The 24,929-nt window shown below is 38.1% G+C and overlaps 1 protein-coding gene across 17 annotated transcripts in view; it reads right to left on the bottom strand.

The window, feature by feature from the left end:
- The window catches only part of KMT2C (lysine methyltransferase 2C), a 283,002-nt gene that overhangs the window by 180,517 nt on the left and 77,556 nt on the right, over nt 1-24,929 (bottom strand). For all 17 annotated transcript variants that reach the window (XM_077849571.1, XM_077849577.1, XM_077849576.1 and 14 more), the window contains exon 2: nt 18,684-18,772. In XM_077849571.1, the coding sequence (XP_077705697.1) occupies nt 18,684-18,772 (89 nt within the window). The remainder of the gene's footprint in view (nt 1-18,683; nt 18,773-24,929) is intronic.

Raw genomic sequence — 24,929 nt, 5'->3', positions numbered from 1 at the left:
CCTATGTGATGGATGTCACAGTTGCCTTCTTTGACATCCATTCTATGCCCCTGCCCTTGAAGCCCTCATTTTTGCTCCCCTTCCTATCTCTAGGAGTGAGCTCTATTATACTAGGATTCTACACACTGCCTTACTTTCTAAACAGACTGGGTTAGAGATAGACATATGATTGAAATAAACTGGTCCTAGAATTATTTAGCTGATACACATACATGCTCTCTCTGCTTTGATATGGACAAGAAATGATGTAGCACCCATGACTTCAGGCAACCATCTTCCATCAAGGAGAGCCAGCCACAGAATGAAGCTGACAAGATGGACAGGAAGAGGGAAGGGGAGGGGGAAGGGAAGAGATGAGGGAAGGGAGGAAAGGGAAGAAAGAGAGGAAAGGGAGGAAAAGAAAGAAAAGAAAGAGAGAAAGAAAGAGGGAATCCCTGGGTGGCTCAGCAGTTGAGTGCCTGCCTTTGGCCCAGGGTGTGATCCTGGAGTCTGGGGATTGAGCCCCACATCAGGCTCCCTGCATGGAGCCTGCTTCTCCCTCTGCCTGTGCCTCTGCCTCTCTGTGTCACTCATGAATAAATAAATCAGGAAGGAAGGAAGGAAGGAAGGAAGGAAGGAAGGAAGGAAGGAAGGAAGGAAGGAAGGAAGGAAGGAAGGAAGGAAGGAAGGAGGAAAGGAGGGAGGGAGGGAGGGAGGGAGGGAGGGAGGGAGGAAGGAAGGAAGGAAGGAAGGCAAAAACACAAAGAAGAAAGGAAAAGAAAAAGGCAGAGAGATGCAATGAACCAGGCACTTCGTGATAAGAGCAAGCATAATTTAGGCCAACTTAAACCCATCTCATCTCTGAATATGACAGTGTATGACCCATAGATTTCCTTCTTTCAAAGAAAAAAAAAAAAAAGATTTCCTTCTTTCTTGTAGTTTTAGTTATTTTAAGTGATTTTAATAACAATATACTGATTAAATATCATAAATGGATATCAAGTTTCATATACCATGCAAAGGGACAAAAGCAGCTATATTCTATTCACTGCCGAGAAAAATTGACATAAGCCACATATTAGTATTCAAAGAAAACTCCAGAGAACACCTATTTCCACTAACAGGGGATTAGGTAATTTGGAACAACTCTCTCACTGAAGACAAATAAGTTGAGAAAAATACTTTAAAATATACAAGTCTTGGGATCCCTGGGTGGCGCAGCAGTTTAGCGCTTGCCTTTGGCCCAGGGCGCGATCCTGAAGACCGGGATCAAATCCCACGTTGGGCTCCCGGTGCATGGAGCCTGCTTCTCCCTCTGCCTATGTCTCTGCCTCTCTCTCTCTCTCACTGTGTGCCTATCATAAATAAATAAAAATAAATAAAAAAGAAAAAAAATAAAATAAAATATACAAGTCTTAAAAGCAACAACAACAAAAAACCCTAATAAGGTAGTGAAGAATTACCAGATGAAACTCATGGAGAGAAGCAGTGAATAAGGTGAGCATGGCACACAGGGCTGCATTTCCCATGGGGGTGTCAGCCCTCAGAAAGAGACAACTGACAGACTGCACTTTTGACTTTAACAAACTTGTGGATGGTCCTGGAAGTCTATGATCATCAGGCAATGTGTACTCAAGAACGGCAGGAGCCCCAAAGGACCAGACATTAAGTGTGAGACAGAACCAGAAATAAACCACTGCTTGCAAGGATTGCTGCACAGCTTTGTGTCACATGCTTAGAACAAAAAATATAGCCACGGAAACAAACTGAAGTGATCTTAGACCACTGAGTGCCTTTAACATACGCGGGGGGCGGGGGGGAATCAGAGAAAAACTATCTTTGGAAGAAAAAAAACATCAATTTACTTCTATACATAAACTATCAAATACATTGTCCAGTACACAAACAGAGATAATCAGTTATAAGAGGAGACTACACAGCATGAGCAATGAGCAGAAACCATGAAAACAGAGCCAGAGGGCTCCAGACATTAGAATAATCAAACAAAAACTCTGAGCCAATTGTATTTCTATGTTGAAAGTAATAAAACCAGGCATTAAAATCTTCAGGAGGGAACTAGAAACCATAAAAAAATAATGCTGCAATTTGAAAAATAGTAAAGAAATTTTAAAATACAATAAATGGACTCAATTCGTATGTTTAACAGCAGATCAGACAATGCCAAAAGGGGACAGGTAAACTGGAATCTCTTATCTAGAATGATCTAAAATAAAGAACAAAACACACACACACACACACACACACACACACAAAGAATAAAATAAAATAAAATAAAATAAAATAAAATAAAATAAAATAAAATAAAATAAAATAAAAAAATAAAATAAAATAGAACAGAGGGACAAGACAACTAAAAAATACAAAAAGGAAGGTAAATGGCAACAAACAGTGATACAGTCTAATGAGCACTTAACTAGAAGAAAGAAAGAATGGGGTAAAAGCAGTACTGGAATATGTAACAGCTGAGAATCTTCCAAAATCAACAAAGATTTCAAGAGATTTCAAATTCCAAAATATACAAAGTGTATAAAACCAATATAATATAATAAAATTAGAAATCAGTAACTAAAATAAGAAGAAAAATCCATAAAAATACTTGGAAATTTCATAAACTTTCTCAAACAACTCATAAGTCAAAAAGAAGATCAAAACTACAATTGAAAACATTTAGAAAATAAGAATAAAAATAATTAATGTCCAAACCTAGGGAAAACACTAGAAATCATGTTTAAAAATACACCAGCTTAATCCCTATATTTTGTTTAGTAGGTAATGAAAATTAAGTAAACATTTACTCCATACGTTAGAAAGGATATCCACAAAAACTCCCACACCTAACCTGATAGAAATATGTGAAATTCAAAAAAAAAAAAGAAAAAAAAATATGTGAAATTCAGCAGAAATGCAGAGTGCAAGGCAAACATACAAAAAAAATCATATTTTCTATATTAGCAATGTACAAGTACAAAGGCATTTTTAAATGTATCATTTATAATAGCTCCTCCTAAAATGAAATAATTAGTATAACTCTAAGAAAACATGAAGTTGAGCTGAGCTCAACTGCTTCGGCTCAAGGCATGATCCAGGGTTCCCAGATCAAGTCCACACTGGGCTCCAGGGAGCCTACCTCTCCCTTTGCCTGTGTCTCTGCCTCTCTCTGTCTCTCATGAATAATAAGAAAAGAAAGAAAACATGAAGAGGATCTATATTTATTTTTTTTTAAGATTTTATATATTTATTCATGAGAGACACAGAAAGAGAGAGGCAGACACACAGGCAGAGGGAAAAAGCAGGCTCCATGCAGGGAGCCCGACGTGGGACTTGATCCCGGGTCTCCAGGATCAGGCCCTGGGCTGAAGGCAGGCGCTAAATCGCTGAGCCACCCAGGCTGCCCAGAGGATCTATATTTAAAAATTACAAAACAGGGGATCCCTGGGTGGCGCAGTGGTTTGGCGCCTGCCTTTGGCCCAGGGCGCGATCCTGGAGACCTGGGATCGAATCCCACATCAGGCTCCCGGTGCATGGAGCCTGCTTCTCCCTCTGCCTGTGTCTCTGCCTCTCTCTCTCTGACTATCATAAATAAATAAAATTTAAAAAAAAATAATAAATAAATAAATAAATAAAAATTACAAAACACCAATGAAAGAAATCACAGAAGCCCCAAATAGAGAGATACGGCCAAGTTCATTTCTATTTTTTTTAATACTTTTTAAGAAATCTCTATACCCAACATGGGGCTCGAATCCACAACCCCAAGATCAAGAGCTGTGTTCTCCACTGACTGAACCAACCAGGTGCCCCTAATTTCATTTATATGGCATTCTCAAGGAGAAAAAACATCAGTGAATGCCAGGGCTTGCAGGAGGAGGGCAAGGTAAGACTTTAAAGAGACAGCACAGGGGAGCCTGGGTGCACAGTCAATTAGGTGTCTGACTCTTGGTTTCAGATCAGGTCATGAACTCAGGGTCATGAAATCATGCCCCATGTTGGGCTCTACACTCAAAATGGAGTCTGCTTAAAACTCTCTAATACAAATCAAAACCATAATGAGATACCACCTCTATTCAGTCGGAATGGCTAAAAATTAACAAGTCAAAAACAACAGATGTTGATGAGGATGTGGAGAAAGGGGAACCCTCTTACACTGTTAGTGGGAATGCAAGCTGGTACAGCCACTCTGGAAAAACAGTATGGAAATTCCTCAAAAAGTAGAAAACAGAGCTACCCTACGACCCAGCAATTGTACTACTGGGTCTTTACCCCAAAGACACAAATGTAGTGATCTGAAGAGGCACCTGCATCCTGATGTTTACAACAGCAATGTCCACAATAGCCAAACTATGGAAAGAGCCCAGATGTCCATGACAGATGAATGGACAAAGAAAATGTGGGGGGTGTGTGTGTGTGTATATACACACAGCCATCAAAAAAAAATGGAATCTTGCCATTTGCAAATGACATGGATAGAACTACAGAGTATTATGCTAAGTGAAATAAGTCAATGAGAGAAAGACAATTACATGATCTCACTCATATGGAGAATTTAAGAAACAATACAGAAGATCATAGGGGAAGAGAAGAAAAAATGACACAAAATCAGACAGGGAGACAAACCATAAGAAACAAACTAAGGGTCACTGGAGGGGAGAGAGGTGGGGGGATGGGGTAACTGGGTGATGGGTATAAGGAGGGCACATGATATAATGAATACCGGGTGTTATATAAGACTGATGAATCACTGACCTCTACCTCTGAAACCAATAATACGTTATGTTAATTAATTGAATTTTTAAAAATTAAAGTAAAAAAATCTTTCTCCCCTGTCCCTTCCCCCATCCCCTCTAATAAATAAATAAATCTTAAACATAAAAATATAAACAAAAATAAAATAGAGATAGCACAACAGAGTTTTAGACGTAATAAAGAAAAAAAGCAAAACAGGGACGCCTGGGTGGCTCACTGGTTGAGCATCTGGTTCCAGCTCAGAGTGTGGTTCTGGAGTCCTGGGATCGAGTCCCACATTGGGCTCCCCTCAAGGAGCCTGCTTCTCTATGTCTCTGCCTCTCTCTCTCTCTGTCTCTCATGAATAAACAAAATCTCTAAGAAAAAAAAAGCCAAACAAAAACTGCTCAGGGTTGTTTTTTTTTTTTTTTAAAGATTTTACTTATTTAGTTGGGGGGGGGGGGTGGCGGGGGCAGAGACACAGGCAGAGGGAGAAGCAGGCTCCATGCAGGGAGCCCGACGTGGAACTCAATCCCGGGACTCCAGGATCAGGCCCTGGGCCAAAGGCGGCACTAAACCGCTGAGCCACCCGGGCTGCCCTGCTTAGGGCTTTTAAATAAGCTCTGCTTCCAAATCTACTAGACTTGTTCAGAAATAAAAATTAAATATCACGTCTAGACTTACAGGTAAAATGCAATATCTACTAAAAATCTCTCCCCATTGAAGTATAGTACAAATACTTCTGGTTATGTAAACACTCTAGAGAAACAGGCTTAGTGAAATCTAATGACAAAGGCAGAATTTCTGAAAGGAGGAGGTAGAGTGGGTATTCACAGAAAGAGGGGATTCTTAGAGAAAGACCTGGGAAAAGGAGGGACTGGTCTATACAAAGTGAAAGTCAAGACACAAGCATGCACTCAGTTTGAAATCTGTTCTTCATTTGTGAGAAATGAGGCCCCCTGGGCAAGCCTCAAGTCTAGTATGAAGTAAGAGCTCTGAATAAAATTGCTGATAATGTAGTCTGAAGGTGTCACTTAACATAATTAAAATATGTAAGAAGGAATCAAGTGTATGATCACTGACCCTTAGATTCTTCAGAATGGAACTGATATATAGAGATAATTTGAGAAAAGTTCCCTCCAATCAAACTTTGAAGTCTGTATAGCCTAGAGAGACTAACAAATCAAGTCAAATTTCTAATAAACAATGTAAAATTGGGCAGACTTACAATGGTATCTATCAGGGACTGGTTATGAGGAGAGATTGGCCAAAAGACACAAAGTTGCAGTTATATAGGATAAATAAGTCTAGAGATCCAACATACCAACATGACTACAGTTAATATACTTAGCTGAATACTAGAAATTTACTGAGAGTATATTGCAAATCAAAAGAAAGTAGGAGAAATTATATTAATTTCAGACACAGCAGACTTCACAGCAAGTAAAATTATCGGGGACAAAGAGCATCATTACCTAATGATAAAGAGGTCAATTCTCCATGAAGACATAATAATCCTTTACACATAAGCACCTAACAACAGTGTCAAATACATGAAGCAAAAATGATAGAATTACAGAGACAAATATATGAATCCACTATTACATATAGGGATGTTAACCCATCTACCAAAAATATAGATCTAGCAAGCAAACAATCACTAGAGACATGGTTGAACCCAACACCATCATCAATCAACTGGATATAATGCACATCAATAGACTACTTCATCCAACAATAGCAGAATATGCATTCTTTTCCAGATCACATGGAACATTCACCAGACCACGTTCTGGGCCATAAAATAAATTTAAAATAAGAGAAATCATACAAAAATAAAAAATAAAATAGAAATCATACAATATCTGGCCTTAGACCACAACAGAATTAAACTAGAAATCAGTAATAGAAAGATAGTTAGAAAATTCCAAAAATATTTGGAGGTTAGACAACACATTTCTTAAATCTTTTTAAATTTTATTTATTTATTAAGGAGGCTCCATACCCAATGAGCAGTTTGAATTCACAACCCCAAGATCAAGAGTCACATGTTCTACCAACTGAGCCAGCCAGGCACCCTCTAAACAACACTTTTTTTTTTTTTTTTTTACAACACTTCTAAATAACACATGGCTCAACTAAGAAATTTCAAGAGAAATTCTTAAATATTTTGAACTAAGTGATAATAAAAACATAACTTATCAAAATTTGTGAGATACAGCAAAAGCAGTGGTTTGAGAGTGATTTACACCATTGAATGTATATATTAGAAAAGAAGATCTAAAGTCAATCAAACTAGAAAAAGAAAACCTAATTAAACCCAAAGTAAGCAGAACAAAAGAAATAATAAAAATTAAAAGAGAAATCAATGAAATTTAAAACAAGAAATCAATGGTGAAAAATAATGAAACCAAAGTTGCTTCTTTGAAAAGACCTATAAAATCAATAAGCCTCTATCCAGGCTTACTGAAAGAAAAAAAGGGAGAGAGTACAAATTATTAATATCAGAAATTAAAGAAGGGACGTCATTACAGGTCCTATGAACATTAAAAAGATGCTAAAGGAATACAATTAACAATTCTATGCCCACAAATTTGATAACCTAGACAAACTTCTTTGAAAGACACAATTTGAAGGGGTTCCTGGCTGGCACAATTGGTTAAGGGTCCAACTCTTGATTTCAGCTCAGGTCAAGATCTCTTTGTGAGATCAAGCTTGCATTGGGAGCCGTACTGAACATGAAGCGTGTTTGAGTTTCTTCCCCCCCCCCTGCCCCTCCCCCTACTCACACTCACTTTCTCTCAAAAAAACAAAAAAAATTTTTAAAGATTTTATTTATTTATTCATGAAAGACACGGGGGGGGGGGGGGGCAGAGACACAGGCAGAGGGAGAAGCAGGCTCCATGCAAGAGTCTGATATGGGACTTGATCTCGGGACTTCAGGATCACGCCCCGAGCCAAATGCAGATGTTCAACTGCTGAGCCACCCAAGGAGCCCCCCCCCCCAATTTTTTTTCTTTAGATTTTATTTATTTATTCATGAGACACAGAGAGAGAGGCAGAGACACAGGCAGAGGGAGAAGCAGGCTCCATGCAGGGACCCCGACGTGGGACTCGATCCTGGGTTTCCAGGATTATGCCCCGGGCTGAAGGCAGCACTAAACCACTGAGCCACCCAGCTGACCCAAAATTTTTTAATTAAAAAAAAAAAAGAGAGAGACACACTTTGCCAACACACCACAAAAAGATACAATCTGAATACACCTATACCTGGTAAGAAGCTGAATCAATAATTAATAACCCTCTAAAACAGAAAGCACCAAGCCCAGATGGCTTCATTGGTAAATTCTAACAAACACTTAAGGAAGATATTACACTATTTCTTAACAATCTCTTCTGGAAGACAGAGGCAAAGGGAATACTTCCTAACTCACTCTATGAGAACACCATTACCCTAATGCCAAACAACAAAGACATTACAAGAAAACAAAACAACAACAAAAACTACAGACCAGGATCTCTCATGAACATAAATGCAAAAATCCTCAACAAAATATTAGCAAAATGAATCCAAAAATGTATAAAAAGAATTACAACACAACCAAATAGGATTTATCCCAAGTATGCAAGACTTGCTCAACATCTGATATTTATTTAATGTTAATTAACATTGCACTGATGGGCTAAAGAAGACAAGTCACGTAATCATATCATAGATGCAAAAAAAATATGGACAAAATCCAACACCCATTCACAGAATAAAAACTATTCTCCATAAACTTGAATTTCTTTAACTTAATAAAGAATATCTGCAAGAGGGACACCTGGGTGGTTCAGTGATTGAGCATCTGCCTTCAGCTCAGGTTGTGATCCCAGGGTCTTGGTACTAAATCCCGCCATCAGGCTTCCCATGGAGAAGGCTTGGCTTCTTCATCAGGCTTCTTCCTCTGCCTATGTCTCTGCCTCCCTCTGTGTCTCTCTCATGAATAAATAAATAAAATCATAAGAAAAAAAGAAAAAAGAGAAACTGCAAAAAACCCTACAGCCTATATATTTAATGGTGAGAAACTAGAAGCTTTCCCTCTAAGATCAGAAATAAGACAAGGATGTCACCCTCTCGGGCAGCCCGGGTGGCTCAGCGGATTAGTGCCGCTTTCAACCCAGGGTGTAATCCTGGAGATCTGGGATGGAGTCCCACGTTGGGCTCCCTGCATGGAGCCTTGCTTCTCCCTCTGCCTGTGTCTCTGCCCCCTCTCTCTGCGTCTTTCACAAATAAAAAAATAAAATCTTTAAAAAAAAAAAAAAAAAAAGAATGTCACCCTCTCATCACTCCTTTTCAACTTTGTAAAAAGAAATTCTTCCAGCTATTGTAATAAGACCAGAAGAGGAAATAAAAGGTATACTGATTGAGAAGGAAGAACCAAAACTGTCCCTGTTCACAGATGTCATGTAGAAAATCCAAAAGGATATACAAAATCCAAAAAAATATACAAAAACAAAAACAAAAACAACTCCTGGGACAAACAGGCAATTACAGCAAGTTTGCAAGATACAAGGTTAATATACAACAGTAATTATTTTCCTATATACCAGCAATGAACAAGTAGAATTTGAATTTTTTAAAATTCCATTTACATTAGCATTTCCCCAAAATCAAACATTTGCGTTTAACCTAACAACATATACATAAGATCTATATGATAAAAACTAAAAAATTCCAATAAAGGAAATCAAAGAAGAATAATAAATGAAGATATATTTCATTTTCATGGATTGGAAGGCTCAATATTGCCAAGGCATTTGTTCTTCCCAATTTTATCTATAGATTCAATGCAATTCTAATCAAAATCCCACAAGTTTTTTTGTGGATATCAACAAACTGATTCTAAAATTTTTATGGAGAAACAAAACACCCAGGCTAGTCAACAAAATATTGAAAGAGAAAAAGTTGGAGAACTGACTTCAACACTTATTATACAGCTACAGTAATCAAGTCTGTATCATTATGTGACACCTGGGTGGCTCAGTCAGTTAAACGGCTGACTTTAGCTCAGGTCATGATCTCCGGATCCTGGGATAGAGCCCCATGTCAGGCTCCACGCTTAACAAGGAGTCTGCTTGTCCCTCTCACTCCCACGCTCTGCCCCCCTCCCCCTGGCCCCAGTTGTGCTCTCACTTGCCCTCTCTCTCTCAAATAAATAAATAAAATCTTTCCACCCAAAAAGGCTATCATTTTGATAAAAGAAGAAATAGGTCAACAGTATGGTATAGAGAAGCCAGAACCAGGGCAGCCCAGGTGGCTCAGCGGTTTAGCACCGACTTCAGCCCAGGGTGTGATCCTGGAGACCCAAGATAGAGCTCCACATCGGGCTCCCTGTATGGACCTTGTTCTCCCTCTGCCTGTGTCTCTGTCTCTCTCATAAATATTAAAAAAAAAAAAAAAAAAAAAAAAAAAAAAAATTTAAAGAGAGAAAAAAAAAAAAAAAGAAGCCAGAACCAGACTAAAATAAATACTTAACGGGTCAATGAAACAAGACACAAAAACAGTAGAGAAAAAAAGTATTTTTGAACAAGTGATGCTGGAACTAAAACACACAAAAATCAATCTAGACACACACCATACATCCTTCACAGAAGCTAACAAAATAAATGTGAAATGCAAAACTACAAAATCCTTAGAATATAGGAGAAAATCTAGAGGACCTTGGTCTCAGCAATGACTCTTTAGATACAACACCAAAGTCATGATACATAAAAGAAACAGTTGACAAACTGGCCTGCATTAAAATTAAAAATTTCTACTCTGCTTAAAATATTATTAACAGAATAAAAACATAAACCAAAGACTGGGAGAAAATATTTGTAAAAGACACATCTGGTAAAAGATTGTTATCCAAAATATACAAAGAACCTCTTAAAACTCAATAACAAGAAAACTAACAACATGATTTAAAAATGGGTTAATAGAAAAAAATTAAAATGGGTTAATAGGTGCCTGGGTGGCTCAGTTGGTTAAGTGTCTGCCTTCGGCTCTGGTCATGATCCCAAGATCCTGGGATCAAGCCCCACATCAGATTCCCTACTCAGTGGGAAGCCTGCTTCTCCCTCTTCCTTTGCTGCTCCCCTCCTCATATGCTATTTCTCTCTCTCTCTCTCTCTCTCTCATAAATAAATAAAATCTTTTCTTTAAGAGCTAATAAATATATAACAGACACCTCAGCAAAGATATTTTTATAGCAAATAATCATACAATAAGGTGTTCCATGTGATATATTATCAGAAAAATGTAAATTAAAATAATGATATACTACTACACACTTATAGAATGGCAAAAATCAGAAACATTGACAACACCAAATGCAGGTAAGGATGTGGAGCTAAAGGAACTCCTATCACTCACTGCCGGTAGCAATGCAAAATTATACAGCCAATTATACAGACAGTTTGGAACTTCCTGATAAAACTAAACATACTCTTACTTTATGATCCAGCAGTCATGCTACTTAGTATTTTCCCAAAGGAGTTGAACTTATGGAGTTGAGAACTTATGTACACACAAAACATTCATGTGAATGTTCATGGCAGTTCTATTCAGAATTGCCAAAACTTGGAAGCAACCAAGATATCCTTCAGCAGATGAATGGATAAACTGTGGTACATCCCAACAATGGAATATTATTTAGTGCCAAAAAACAGAGGAGTTCTCAAGTTATGAAAGTCATGGAGGAGGCACCTGGGTGGCTCAGTGGCTGAGCATCTGTCTTTGGCTCAGGTCATGATTCCAGGGTCCTAGGATCAATTCCCACATCAGGCTCCCCGCAGGAAGCCTGCTTCGCCCTCTGCCTATGTCTCTGCCTCTCTCTGTGTGTCTCTCATGAATAAATAAAATAAAGTCTTTAAGGGGATCCCTGAGTGGCTCAGAGGTTTAGTGCCTGCCTTCGGCCCAGGGCATGTCCTGGAGTTCCGAGGTAGAGTCCCACATCGGGCTCCCTGCATGGAGCCTGCTTCTCCCTCTGCCTGTGTCTCTGCCTCTCTCTCTCTCTCTCTCTCTCTCTCTCTCTCTGTGTCTCTCATGAATGAATAGATAAAATTTTTAAAAAAAAAAAAACTTTTAAAAAAAAGTCATGGAGAAAATTTAAATGCATATTGCTAAGTGAAAGAAGTCAATCTAAAAGAGTTATACACCGTATAACTGCAACTGTAGGACATTCTGGAAAAAGCAAAACTATGGAGATGGTAAAAAGATCAGTGGTTGCCTTGGATTAAAGGGGAGGGAGGGATGAATAGGTGGAATACAGAGGATTTTTAGGGGAGTTGAGAATATTGTGAGATACTATAATGATGGATACATATCATCTCACACTTGTTCAAACTCATAGAATATACAATACCAAGAGTGAACCAAAATGTAAACTATAGCCTTAGGGTGACAATGATGTGTCAGTTCAGTTTCATCAATTACAACAAATATACCATGCTGTGAGGTATGTTGACAATGGGAAAAGCTATGCATATTTAAGGGCAGAAGGCATACAGGAAATATGTGTGCCTTCCACTCAATTTTGCTGTCAACCTATAGCTGCTCTAAACACTAAAGTCTATTTTTTAAAAATTATACTAGAGGTATCCAAAAGTACTAACGTGAACAAGTACTTATAGAAACATGAATACACTCTCACATCTATGCAGTAACTAATAAATCACTAAAATAGACTAACACAATTCTCATCAAAAACAATATAATATGTAAACTTAGAGCCTAGATTTTTATTTCTAATACTATTCTCCACTAAAAAGAACTAGGGAGTCCTTAGAGAATAGTCAATTTCATATCCTGGGGCAGAGAAAATTAAAGATGTTCTTGAAAAATACTGTTGCCAAAGAGCAATGAGCTTTGAAACATTTTGAGATGATTTTAAACAGTACTTAGAAGCAAACTGAAAAGGACGTCCACTGGCCAAACTACCACAACTTAACCAATCAAAAGAAATTTTTAATTATAATTATTAGCTAAATCATAATTAACAATTGTAATTAACTAAAACAAGTTTGCAAAGCCCTGATTATATAAATGATTCTCAAAGAAAAGTGGAATTTCTCTTAACCAACTTGCACTTCATTCAAGTTGTTTATATATAGGAAAAAACAGACTGTTGTAACAGCCACCACTTCCAAAAAAAAAGTCATAGGATGTTCTTACCATAAAAACATAAAAAACTGATCTGTGAAATTTCTTGTGACTTTCCCAATGGCCACTTATAGGATATTCATTCCCACCACTTACCCCACCCCACACAAATCCCCTATAATCATTTTAATAAATACTCCTCCATTACTGTAAATCATTAAATGAATACATCAAAGAACAAAATTTACAGACACAAGAGACCGTCCAATAAACCTGGGGTCTTAAGACATGCACATGTTAAAACCTTGCAGCCAACTCCAGTATGCTTTTAAACTGACTAAAAATGTATGAAACTCTTCTCTTTGCTTAGGTTATTCGTAGCTTAGTAGTTTGGGTTTTTCTATTTTAAGTTTCTTTTTTTTTTTTTTAAAGATTTTATTTATTTATTCATAGAGACACGGGGGGGGGGGGGGCAGAGGCACAGGCAGAGGGAGAAGCAGGCTCCATGCAGGGAGCCTGATGTGGGACTCGATCCACGGTCCCCAGGATCGAACCCTGGGCTGCAGGCAGCGCTAAGCCGCTGTGCCACCGGGGCTGCCCCTATTTTAAGTTTCATTTATTTAAATAATCTCTGCACCTAATGTGGCACTTGAACTCATGACCCTGAGATCAAGAGTCATGCTCCTCTGACAGGGTATGCCAGGCGCCCCTGTAGCTTACTAGTTTTATCAACTGTTCTCTATTCTTTTCTTTACCATTTTCTTTGCCCTACATTCACTAAAACAACTGGACAAAGGTCTTTCCAAGGACAAAGAGCAAAGACTAGCTCACTTGAATTTATTTAACTTTAGTAAAATAAAAAAAAGCCAGAAGAAGACAATTATCCTGCTCCTGTTAAACCTTTCAGTCTTATCTAAGAGACATGAGAAGACAGTCCATTTGCGGGGCTTAGTGATCATCACATAAGAAAAAAATTTAACATCAGAATTTTAATTTTGTGGTGATGCTCTAAGAACAGCAGTAGCTTGGGAAATACAAAAAAGAAACTATAAGAATGCAATACCTTTTCAGTTAGTGAAAAAGTGTCTGGAAGTATTCTAGGCACTGGTGATAAATCAATAAACAAGGCAAATCCCTAACCCTCATGAAGCTTGCAGTCTGGTGTGGAAGGCACATCATAAAACATAGCACAATGTCATGTCTATTTAAATACTAGGAAGAAAAGAAAAAAACAATAGAGTAACAATAGAGTAATAGTAGTGTTAGAAAAGTTGGTTCAGAAAAGCCTGTCTGAGGAGAGAGCAAATGAGTGGAGACCTGAATGAATTGAGAGAATAAGCAGTAGGAATATCTAGGAACAGGGGTTCTAAACAAAGCATAAGAAAAGTGCCAAGGCCAGGGCATGGGTGGCTCTACTTCAGAGAAGCATCTGCCTTCAGTTCAGGTCATGATCTCAGGTTTCTGGGATGGAGCCCCCACATTGGGCTCCCTGCTCAGTGGGAGTCTGCTCCTTTCTCCCCCTGTGCCCATCCCCCCACTTGGGCTTTCTCTTTCTCTCTCTCATATGAATAAATAAAATCTTTTAAAAAAGAAGAAAAAAAAGGAAAGAAAAGTACAAAAGGTTTATAAAAGAATGTGATTAGTGGACTCTGGGAATAGCAAAAAGGCCAGTATGACTGGAGCCCAATGAGCAAGGGGGAAGAGCAGATGTTGTTGGACAGGTAGCCAAGATCAAATTAGTACAGTTTGAAGATCAGGGTACAGACTTTGGATTTTAAGTATCATTGGAGGCCTTGGATAGTTGACAGAGGGAAATAAGACTCTTAGTTTGGTCTGAAAAGATCCCTGGCTATTATGGAGACAACAAGACTAGAATAAACAAAAGCAAGGGAACAGGTAGCTACCGCAGCAGTCCACACAAGGAGTGGTGGTGGACAGAAGTGGAAGGACATTAGCAAAGGAGATGAAAAGTGTTTGAAATAGAATATATTGTGAAGATAAAGCCCAAAAGATTTTCCAATAGGCTCCATATTTTCAGCCTGAAAAATGATGTCATTTAATGAGGCAGAAACACTAGAAGAAAAGTTTCAGGATAACAAAAAAGAGTGCCAGAGAGGACATACCAAGTCTGAGATCCTTTTTAGACAGTACGAATAGATGTTAAGAAGAAAGCTATAAAAAAAAAAAAAAAAGAAGAAGAAGAAGAAAGCTATAGATTGTGCTAAAAACAAGAAAAGAGCTGATAATATAAATTTGGAGTCATCAGCACACAGATAATATTTAAAGCAATTAAAGATGAGCAAAAGAGAATAAAAAGACACCAGTGATGTAGGGAAAAAAATCAAGAGAATGTGGTGTGCTGAAAATCAAGTTTAAAAAAAAAAAAAAAAAAACACGAAACCATCACTACAAAAAGTGGTTAGCTGTGTGAAACAATACTGAATAGTTAAGGCCAACAAAGACTATAGCAGCTGGTTGTGGCAATATGAGATCACAGGTGATACTAACAAGAATGATTTAGAGGAGGAGGAAGGAAGTCTGACATGGAGTAGGTTCATGAGAAAGTGGCATCTTGGCAAAATAAACAGTAGCCGTAAGTATAGACAACTCTTCCAAGGATTTTCCCTATAAAAGTGAGCAATAAAGCATACAGTTGCTGAAAAAGGATGTCTGGTCAAGAGGTGTTTGTGTTCAAGAAATGTAATACTTTAAGTTCAAATGCTAATGGAAATGATTCACAGAGACAGGAAATGTGTGATGCAAGAAACCAGGAAAACTGAAGGTGCAAAGTCCCTAAGAGATGAAGAGACAGAATCCAGGATACAAGCAGAAAAGCTGGCCTTTCATAACTAGAGTCTGTTCATCCCATGTTAACAGTAGGGAAGGTAAAATATATGGGAGGAGCTCCAAGCAGGAAAGGAGATTTGATGGTGGGTGAATGTAGAATTTCTTTCCTGGTTGCTTCTGTTTTTTCTTTTATTCATTGAAATAAGCAAGATCGTCAATAACTGAAGAATGAAAAACAGAAGGAGGTGTTGGAAGTTGGAAGAGAAAAGGTGGTGAAAGAATGATCACTGATAATGGAAGAGGAAATTTCCATAAAAAAGCAGAATGAGGGGGATCCCTGGGTGGCGCAGTGATTTGGCGCCTGCCTTTGGCCCAGGGCGTGATCCTGGAGACCCGGGATCGAATCCCACGTCGGGCTCCCGGTGCATGGAGCCTGCTTCTCCCTCTGCCTATGTCTCTGCCTCTCTCTCTCTCTCTCTATCTCTGTGACTATCATAAATAAATAAAAAAAAAAATTAAAAAAAAAAAAAAAAAGCAGAATGAGTGGGGTGCCTGGGTGGCTCAGTAGGTGAAGTGTCTGCCTTTGGCTCAGGTCATGATCTCAAGAGTCCTGGGATGGAGCCCTGTATCCCACTCCCTGCTCACTGGGGAGCCTGCTTCTCCTGCTCCCTCTGCTGCTTCCCTGCTTGCACACTCTCTGTCAAATAAATTAATTAAATCTTTAAAAAAATAAAAGTAGAATGAGTGTACGGGATCCCTGGGTGGCGCAGCGGTTTAGCGCCTGCCTTTGGCCCAGGGTGTGATTCTGGAGACCTGGGATCAAGTCCCACGTCGGGCTTCCGGTGCATGGAGCCTGCTTCTCCCTCTGCCTGTGTCTCTGCCCCTCTCTCTCTCTCTCTCTCTCTATCATAAATAAATAAAAATTTAAAAAAAAAAAAAGTAGAATGAGTGTAGAGTAGCAATCATACCCATTTGAGATTTGAGGTCATAAATTTAAAATGAAATCAGTCAGCAAGGTTATGTTTTTTACCAGCCATTATCAGCTGCTATACAGAATTTGGATTTTGTAATAAAAACAAAACAGTGGCTCAGAGGTTGAGCGCCGTCTTCAGCCTAGGGTGTGATCCTGGAGACCTGGGATCAAGTCCCATGTCAGGCTCCCTGCATGGAGCCTGCTTCTCCCTCTGCCTGTGTCTCTGCCTCTCTCTCTCGCTCTGTATCTCTCATGAATAAATAAATAAAATTAAAAAAAAAAAAAACAGTGAGATCGAGTGGTAAAGGAGTCAAAGGTGAGTAAGAGAAAGACTCCAATAATGGGTCACAGACTCTGAGATAGTAGAGGAGGGTAATAACCACATCACTAAGATTACTGGATTGGAGGACTCAGTATGGTTCAAGAATTATTATGATGCTAATATAAGGAGAAAATGAGCTGGAAAAAGAAGAGGTAGAAGTCAAGAGGGTAGAACAGTTAATGCTAAGATTCTGGAAATGAAACAGCAATCGTGGGGCAGCCCGGGTGGCCCAGCGGTTTAGCGCCACCATCAGCCCAGGGCATGATCCTGGAGACCAGGGATCAAGTCCCACGTTGGGCTCCCTGCATGGAGCCTGCTTCTCCCTCTGCCAGTGTCTCTGCCTCTCTCTCTCTCTCTCTCTCTCTCTCTCTTTTTCTGTGTGTGTTTCTCATGAATAAATAAATAAAATCTTAAAAAAAAAAAAAAACAGCAGTCATCATAGCAAGTGAGACAATGACATAGGCTGATCATGTATGACCACAAGAAGGACAGGCTGAGAGTGGGATGGAGAATCAGAATGTTGAGAAATCAAGGAGCCAAGAGGCCTGGGTGCTGAATAATTAACATCACAATAGGAGAAGCAGAGGAAAATAGAAAGGCAGGTGCTAAATCTTCAGAAAACAAGGGAAAGTACTCAGGAAGACTGTTGGTAAGTGCACAAAAAGGGGCCTGGGGTACAGTTTGGTAGCACTGGTTTAATTACCATGTTAAAAAATGTCATTATTGTGAAAAATGTCACTTAAAACTTCAAAAACACCTTTCACTAGAAAGTAACAGTATATAACAGTTGAATTGAACAGTATTCAATTTAAGGAAAATAAATCAAAAAATACCTGGTGGGGAATTTATACAAATTCAAGTTTAAAACTATGTGGTTACAAATTTGCAACAAAAGAGCAAAATATAGAATTCTGCATTCCAAGCTTCAGTCATCACTCTACCTACAGAGACTCCACTGAAAAGAGGAACGAGAACTGGAGGACGTCTGAAGGCTTTCCAAGAATTACAGCCATCTAGCAGCAACACACTGACAACTAAAAGTATTTTACGGAAAATTGTATTTCGAGGTACTGCAATTTCTAACTTTTCTCTAACAACTGTATGACATTCTGTAAGCAACAAGAGGACATTCAACTTCACAAAAATACCTATCACTATGTCTAAACTCTATCCAACAACTGTGAAGAAAACATTGCCTGTTAGAGACCATCTCACACAGACACTCTCTGAATACAACATGAAACCTCACCTCTTTGACAATTTAAATTATAAACTTTATGAATTTTGGAAATTACTTTAGGAAACCTACTCTATCTTCCTTCTGCAGATACACAATACACATTAGCTTACTTAGAGCACCTACAAGTTCAGCAGATCAGAAAGCATTAACCCAGCATTTCACAGGATTGCCTATTAATGGAACATATTTTTTTCCCCACACACATACTAACATAATAAGCTTCAAATAAACACTAGATGGCTCATAAGCAGAAATCAACCACACACTATCGTTATAACAGCCTGGAATTACTGTCCCTTCCAGTTTTAATTTTGCTTTAATAAAACATTTCTCTACAGATATTAAATACTTCCCACTAAATCAAGGCTATAGGGAAAAAGAGACCTCAACTTTTTCACTGTATCATAACTTATCAAACGATTTCAGCAGATGAGGATTTATAACTCAGTCTATAGACAAATGCTAATAGTGCAAATTGTGTACATTTTAAAAATTCTGTTAACTTTGATACCTGTTTCCACAATATTTTCTGTTTCTGTTGTCTCCAGTCCATCCATGCTGTCCTCATCTTCCACGGTAGTTTTTCCTTTACTCCGAGGCCTACACAGAAGTAAATATGTAGAGTTTAATGTTAAATTTTAAGGCTTACAATTACACTTAAAGAAGTTGAAGGTACACATAATTAAATGAGGCAAATTTTACTGCATTTTTCTGTATCAAATAGTAAATACCACATTATAGAGTCATTTTTCTTTAGAAAATTTTAGGTTTTAATTTTGTCCCAGATCAATATATTTTGTCATCATAAATCACTTAATTCTTGATTTCAGGCTCTCTCCCTCTTTTGAGCTGACCTTGAGATGATCCTCTAGCTACAATAGTGGTTTTTAATCACCTAGTCTAGTGCGTTATTTGCAAAATTCAAACACCAGGTTATACTTCTTTTTTTAAAAATTCATTCATTCATTCATTCATTCATTCATTCATTCATTCATTCATCAGAGACACAGAAAGACAAGCAGAGACAGAAGCAGGCTTCTCGGAGGGAGCCCGATGTGGGACTCCATTCTCAGACCCAGGATCGCACTCTGAGCCAAAGGCATTCATTCAACTGCTGAGCCACCCAGGCATCCCGGGGTTATACCTCTATATCTAGTGAAATTGGGGAATGATGCCCAGATGAGTATATTTTTAAGACACTTCCATACATGAAAGTGATGCATATACTTGCAAACCACTCAAAAAAAATTAAATACTGAATATACTTAGTCATACATCTTACAAAGTAATACAATTTAATTTCTAAAATGAACTTCAGTAATGTCAAATAAACATAAGAATCATGGTAAAGTGAGATTCTTTGACCCAATGAAATTTATTTTTATTTTTTTATTTATTTATGATACTCACAGAGAGAGAGAGAGAGAGAGAGAGAGAGAGGCAGAGACACAGGCAGAGGGAGAAGCAGGCTCCATGCACCCGGAGCCCGAAGTGGGATTCGATCCCGGGTCTCCAGGATCGCGCCCTGGGCCAAAGGCAGGCGCCAAACCGCTGTGCCACCCAGGGATCCCTGAAATTTTTTTAAAGAATAAGAAACACTAACGCCTTTAAGTTTTGGGAAATCTCAGAAATTAAGGCTAGAAAGGAGTTGAAGAAAAAAAAAAGATCCCTAAACACATAAGAAAAAACACGATATTATGTATTTTAAAAACTTAGAAATTAAAGGAGAAAAAATGAGTGGGAAATATCAGAAAGGGAGACAGAACATGAGAGACTCCTAACTCTGGGAAAAGAACTAGGGGTGGTAGAAAGGGAGGTGGGCGGGGGGTGGGGATGACTGGGTGATGGGCACTGAGGGGGGCACTTGATGGGATGAGCACTGAGTGTTATTCTATATGCTGGCAAATTGAACACGAATAAAAAATAAATTTATTAAAAAAACTTAGAAATTGACAGTGATATTCAAACAATGAGAGCTTTAAATTATTTTATTACTTAAAAAGACAAACTCAGTATTTAAGTTGAAAAACACTGAGAACAGAAAATAATAAAGGATTAATATGAAAAAGTTACAAATCTATTTTAAATAGAAAAACTTTTTTTTTCTTTTTTTTTTTTTAAGATTTTATTTATTTATTCATGACAGACACACACACACACACACAGAGAGAGAAAGAGAGGCAGAGACAGAGGCAGAGGGAGAAGCAGGCTCTGCGGGGAGCCTGATGGAGCCTGACGTGCGATCACGCCCTGGGCTGAAGGCGGCGCTAAACCGCTGGGCCACCGGGGCTGCTCTAGAAAAACTATTTAAATCTTTATTTCAAAATGATAATAATCAAAACAAAAAGGAGATGTAACATAAGAAACTTTTTTTAAGATTTTATTTATTCATTCATGAGAGACACAAAGAGAAGGCAGAAACAGAGGCAGAGGGAGAAGCAGGCTCCTGGAGGGGAGCCTGATGTGGGACTCGATCCCTGATCCCTGATCCCTGATCCCTAATCCCGAGTTCAGGCCCTGAGCCAAAGGAAGACACTCAACCGCTGAGTCACTTGGCATCTCCCTAAGAAATTTTTAAAGTTGAAGCAATCTCCCCTTCCCTCAAAAAACTTAAAAAAGACACTCCAACCCAAATCCTAATATATCCAAAAACCATGGTTGAAAACAAATCTATGGAAAAAAAAAAAAAAAACTAAGTAAAATACTAGTAAATATCATCAATATGCAAGCATGACTTAATATTAGAAATTAGTCAATATAACACACTAGATCAAACAGCGAAAACGGCATCATTTCAAATTTCATGAGTGAAGGGGAAACAAAACTGAATAAGTGACTACACGGATTGACTGGGGCTAAAAGAATCCAAGGTTGATTGTATTAATTGTGGAAAAATGGAGAAGGTAATTATCTTTAGTATTTATTAAGTAGTTATGTTTAAATTTAAGAGACATCTATAAAGCAATCAAAGGGGAAAGAACAGATGGGATGAGTAAAGTTTGGCCAATCCAACAGCAGGCAAAAAGGAAAATAAAAAATACATAATACATGGAAAATAAAATAAGAAGTTAAATAAAAATACAGGTTTTCACAGTAAATGTAAGTGGCTTAAACTTGGCTGTCATTATTTAATGATAAAAAGATTAATTTCCCAGGAATTCAATAGAAGTACTCATATTGTATAAAGTAAACATTTACAGAACGAGGAATTGATAAATTCACAATTATGACAAATTTTCACATCTCACTTTTTAGAAGCTGAGATGAAATATAGTTAGTAACATTTTAAGCAATTACTTAGATAACATAGTTAACAAGCATCATTAGACAACTCAATCAATCCTCCTGTGTCTGGCTCTGTTAAAACATGGGATACAGCATTAAACAACAAAATCTCTGCCTTCACTAAACTACATTCTAGTGAGAAGAAATGTCCATTACTCTTTGTAACAAAAGAGACACACACAATATGAAAGAAAATTTAAAGCAAAGAATGAGGGGTTACCACTTTAAACAAGGTATTTATAGGGCAGCCCAGGTAGCTCAGTGGTATTAGTGCTGCCTTCAGTCCAGGGTGTGATCCTGGAGACCCGGGATCAAGTCTCACATCAGGCTCCCTACTTGGAGCCTCCTTCTCGGCCCCTCCCTCCCTCCCTCCCTCCCTCCCTCCCTCCCTCCCTCTCTCTCTCTCTCTCTCTCTCTCTCTCTCTCTCTCTCTCTCTCTCGTCTCTCATGAATGAATAAATAAAATCTTAAAAAAAAATAATATAAACAAGATATTTATAAACTTTACAAAATAAAATTTTATACGAGTAAGGAAACATTTCAATAGAGATCTGAAGTACAAAAGGAACCAAACCACGCAGGTATCTGGGAAAGGAACACTAAAGTAGAAGGAAGAGCAAATTCAAAATTAGTAAAATAAGAGTATCTAAGTGTCGAAGGAAAAGAGAAAATACACTGTGGTGGCAACAGAGTGAGTGAGATGAAGAGTGAGGAGATACGAAGCCAAAGAAAAAATTTTTTAAAGGAATCAGTTTTTTTAGAAACCTAAAGACCAATAAAAGGACTACATACAGAGAGGCCAGAAATTCCTGAAGTAATCCCAACATGACTGCTACAATGGAATTGAGAATAAGAAATTAATTCAAAATTTAATCTTTCTTTTATGATTACTCTATGATTATGAATACTCATTGTTAAAGAAACCAAAACATGTATGGCTTAGCTGACTTTGTCATTTATACTTCCAAACCAGTGTTTTGCTCTATTTTATGTTTTCTTCTCCACTATCCTGACCATTGCTAACTTATTGTTTTTTTTTGACAACTGGCTTTATTTCAAACTTGTTTTATTTATCTAAAGGTGGGAGAGTGGGGAGTGTGTGCATATGTATCAGTTGTCTGTATTCCTCAAAAAGAAATTTTTAGTTTTTGCTTTGCTTCCTTTTTTCTCTTAATTCTTCATTTTGGCACCAACAAGGAAGGCATGCTTTTTACATTCATCAATCCATCAGAATTATTCTCCTTCTGATCAATGGACCAACTTATCAAATCAAGTCATTTTTTAATTTCCCATATTTTGGGGCACCTGGGTGGCTCAGCCAGTTAAGCATCTGCCTTTAGGTCAGGGCATGATCTCAGGGTACTGGGATCCAGCCCACGTTGGGCTCTCTGCTCAGCAGGGAGCTTGCTTCTCCTTTTCCCTATACCTGCCACTCCTCTGGCTTGTGCTATGCCAAATAAATAAAATCTTTTTAAATAAATAAATGAACAAATTTCCCATATTTCACTCATGCCTTTTTATTGCTGCTCACTGGCTTCAGGTATGTGATTGTTCTGACTTATCAAATGCTGCTGACTCCATTTTTTTTTCCGAATGCAAGAGATAATGGTCATACTTTGTCAAGAACCTGTAAAAATAGATGTATACATTTTACATTTCCATATTGCATTCAGATGGTCCAGGCTTTGACTTTTTTTGTTTTTTGTTTTTTTTTTTTTGTTTTTTTTAAATTTTTATTTATTTATGATAGTCAGAGAGAGAGAGAGAGAGAGAGAGGCAGAGACACAGGCAGAGGGAGAAGCAGGCTCCATGCACTGGGAGCCCGACGTGGGATTCGATCCCGGGTCTCCAGGATCGCGCCCTGGGCCAAAGGCAGGCGCCAAACCGCTGCGCCACCCAGGGATCCCTGGGCTTTGACTTTTAATAGAACTTTGGAGTCTCATTACAAATGGCAACATAAAAATTATTTATCTCAATCTTTCTTTGGCTTTTCTTCTTCTTTTCTTCTTTTGTATCTCTTAAGCCTTCCATTTTAGTTTTGATTCATTCTCCTGCAAAGAAATCTGAAGTAAAATAATATCACTAATTTGAGAAAATCTTCCACCAAAAACCCAATGTTACATATTATTATTATTATTATAAATTAAAACTAATTGGAGTTCCTAAAATAATATAGTAAACTTCTATTTAAAGCCACATGGGAGTAGGGAGGTTCAAATTACCCTCCAGCCATAAACAATTAGAAAACCAGGCAAAATATAAGAAATAACCATTATTACACATTAAACAAAAGGCACGGACAGGACTGTAATCCCTGGACAATAGGAAATAAACAAGGTGAGCCCTACTATCACAAAGGCTTTCTGCATGGAGTTAATTTGCAAACTATAGCACAGAAAGGGGAATTCCAATTGTGCCAAAATGAGGACACAGAAATCATCGGTTCAGGAGGCTAGAAACTGTGGGATAGAGCACACAAGGGGAGGGAGTTGTACAGGGAAACAGATCCAGATATCTGCATAAGAGTACCCTCAAGTTTTTTATCTAAATACCAATCTGTATAAAAGTGGTATAAAACCCCAAACTTGGAACTTGGCTGAATAAGTTCCAAGGAAAGAACAATTACAGCACAGTTGCAATACAAACAAGTCCCAAAGCTTCGAGCCAGGAGTCAGTTGTGTTCCCTCTAGCCAGAATGCCAAGACCCCACTGACTGTAATAACATATTCAGTAGAGACTAGAACATGCCTTTAAAAGTAGGCTAAATGAAGCCTACGACAACTTATCTTCTAGACCATCCCTAAAAGAGGTCACAAATAAGCCTCAAGAGAATAAAAATTTTCCACAACGAACTTAACATGCAAACACAAACACACAAGTGAACATTTGTCAAAGTACTACAACAAAATTTAGTTCCCAACAACAAAAAAATCACAAATATGGCATCCAATAAAAATTTACGAACTATATAGAGAAGTATAAAGAATATGTGAGTAATGACCAGGAAAAAAGTCAAGGAATAGAATCAGAAAACAACAGAGATGATAGAAGGGACAAGCATGAACATTAAATCGCTATTATCAATATACCTCGTATGTTTATGTAATGGAAAGTGAACGAAAGGAGAGAAATGGAAGATGGTAAAAAAAAAAAGTGCTTAAAATGGAACTCACAGGTAACATTAAAAAAAAATCAAAATTTTCACTTTGATTAACATCTGATCAGAAATGGCACCAAGGGACACTCAGTGGTTGAGTGTCTGCCTTCAGCTCAGGGCATGATCCCAAGTCTAGAGATTGAGTCCCCACATCAGGCTCCCTCTGAGGAGCCTGTTTCTCCCTCTGCCTATGTTTCTGTCTCTCTCTCTCTCTGTCTCTCTCATGAATAAATAAATAAAATCTTGAAGGAAGGAAGGGAGGGAGGGAGGGAGGGAGGGAGGGAGGGAGGGAGGGAGGGAGAAAAGATGATTGAC

Source organism: Canis aureus, chromosome 15 (genome assembly GCF_053574225.1).
Source record: "Canis aureus isolate CA01 chromosome 15, VMU_Caureus_v.1.0, whole genome shotgun sequence".
NCBI classification, from domain to species: domain Eukaryota; kingdom Metazoa; phylum Chordata; class Mammalia; order Carnivora; family Canidae; genus Canis; species Canis aureus.
Note: the sequence above shows the minus strand (reverse complement) of the source record. Positions and strands in the feature narration are given on the sequence as shown.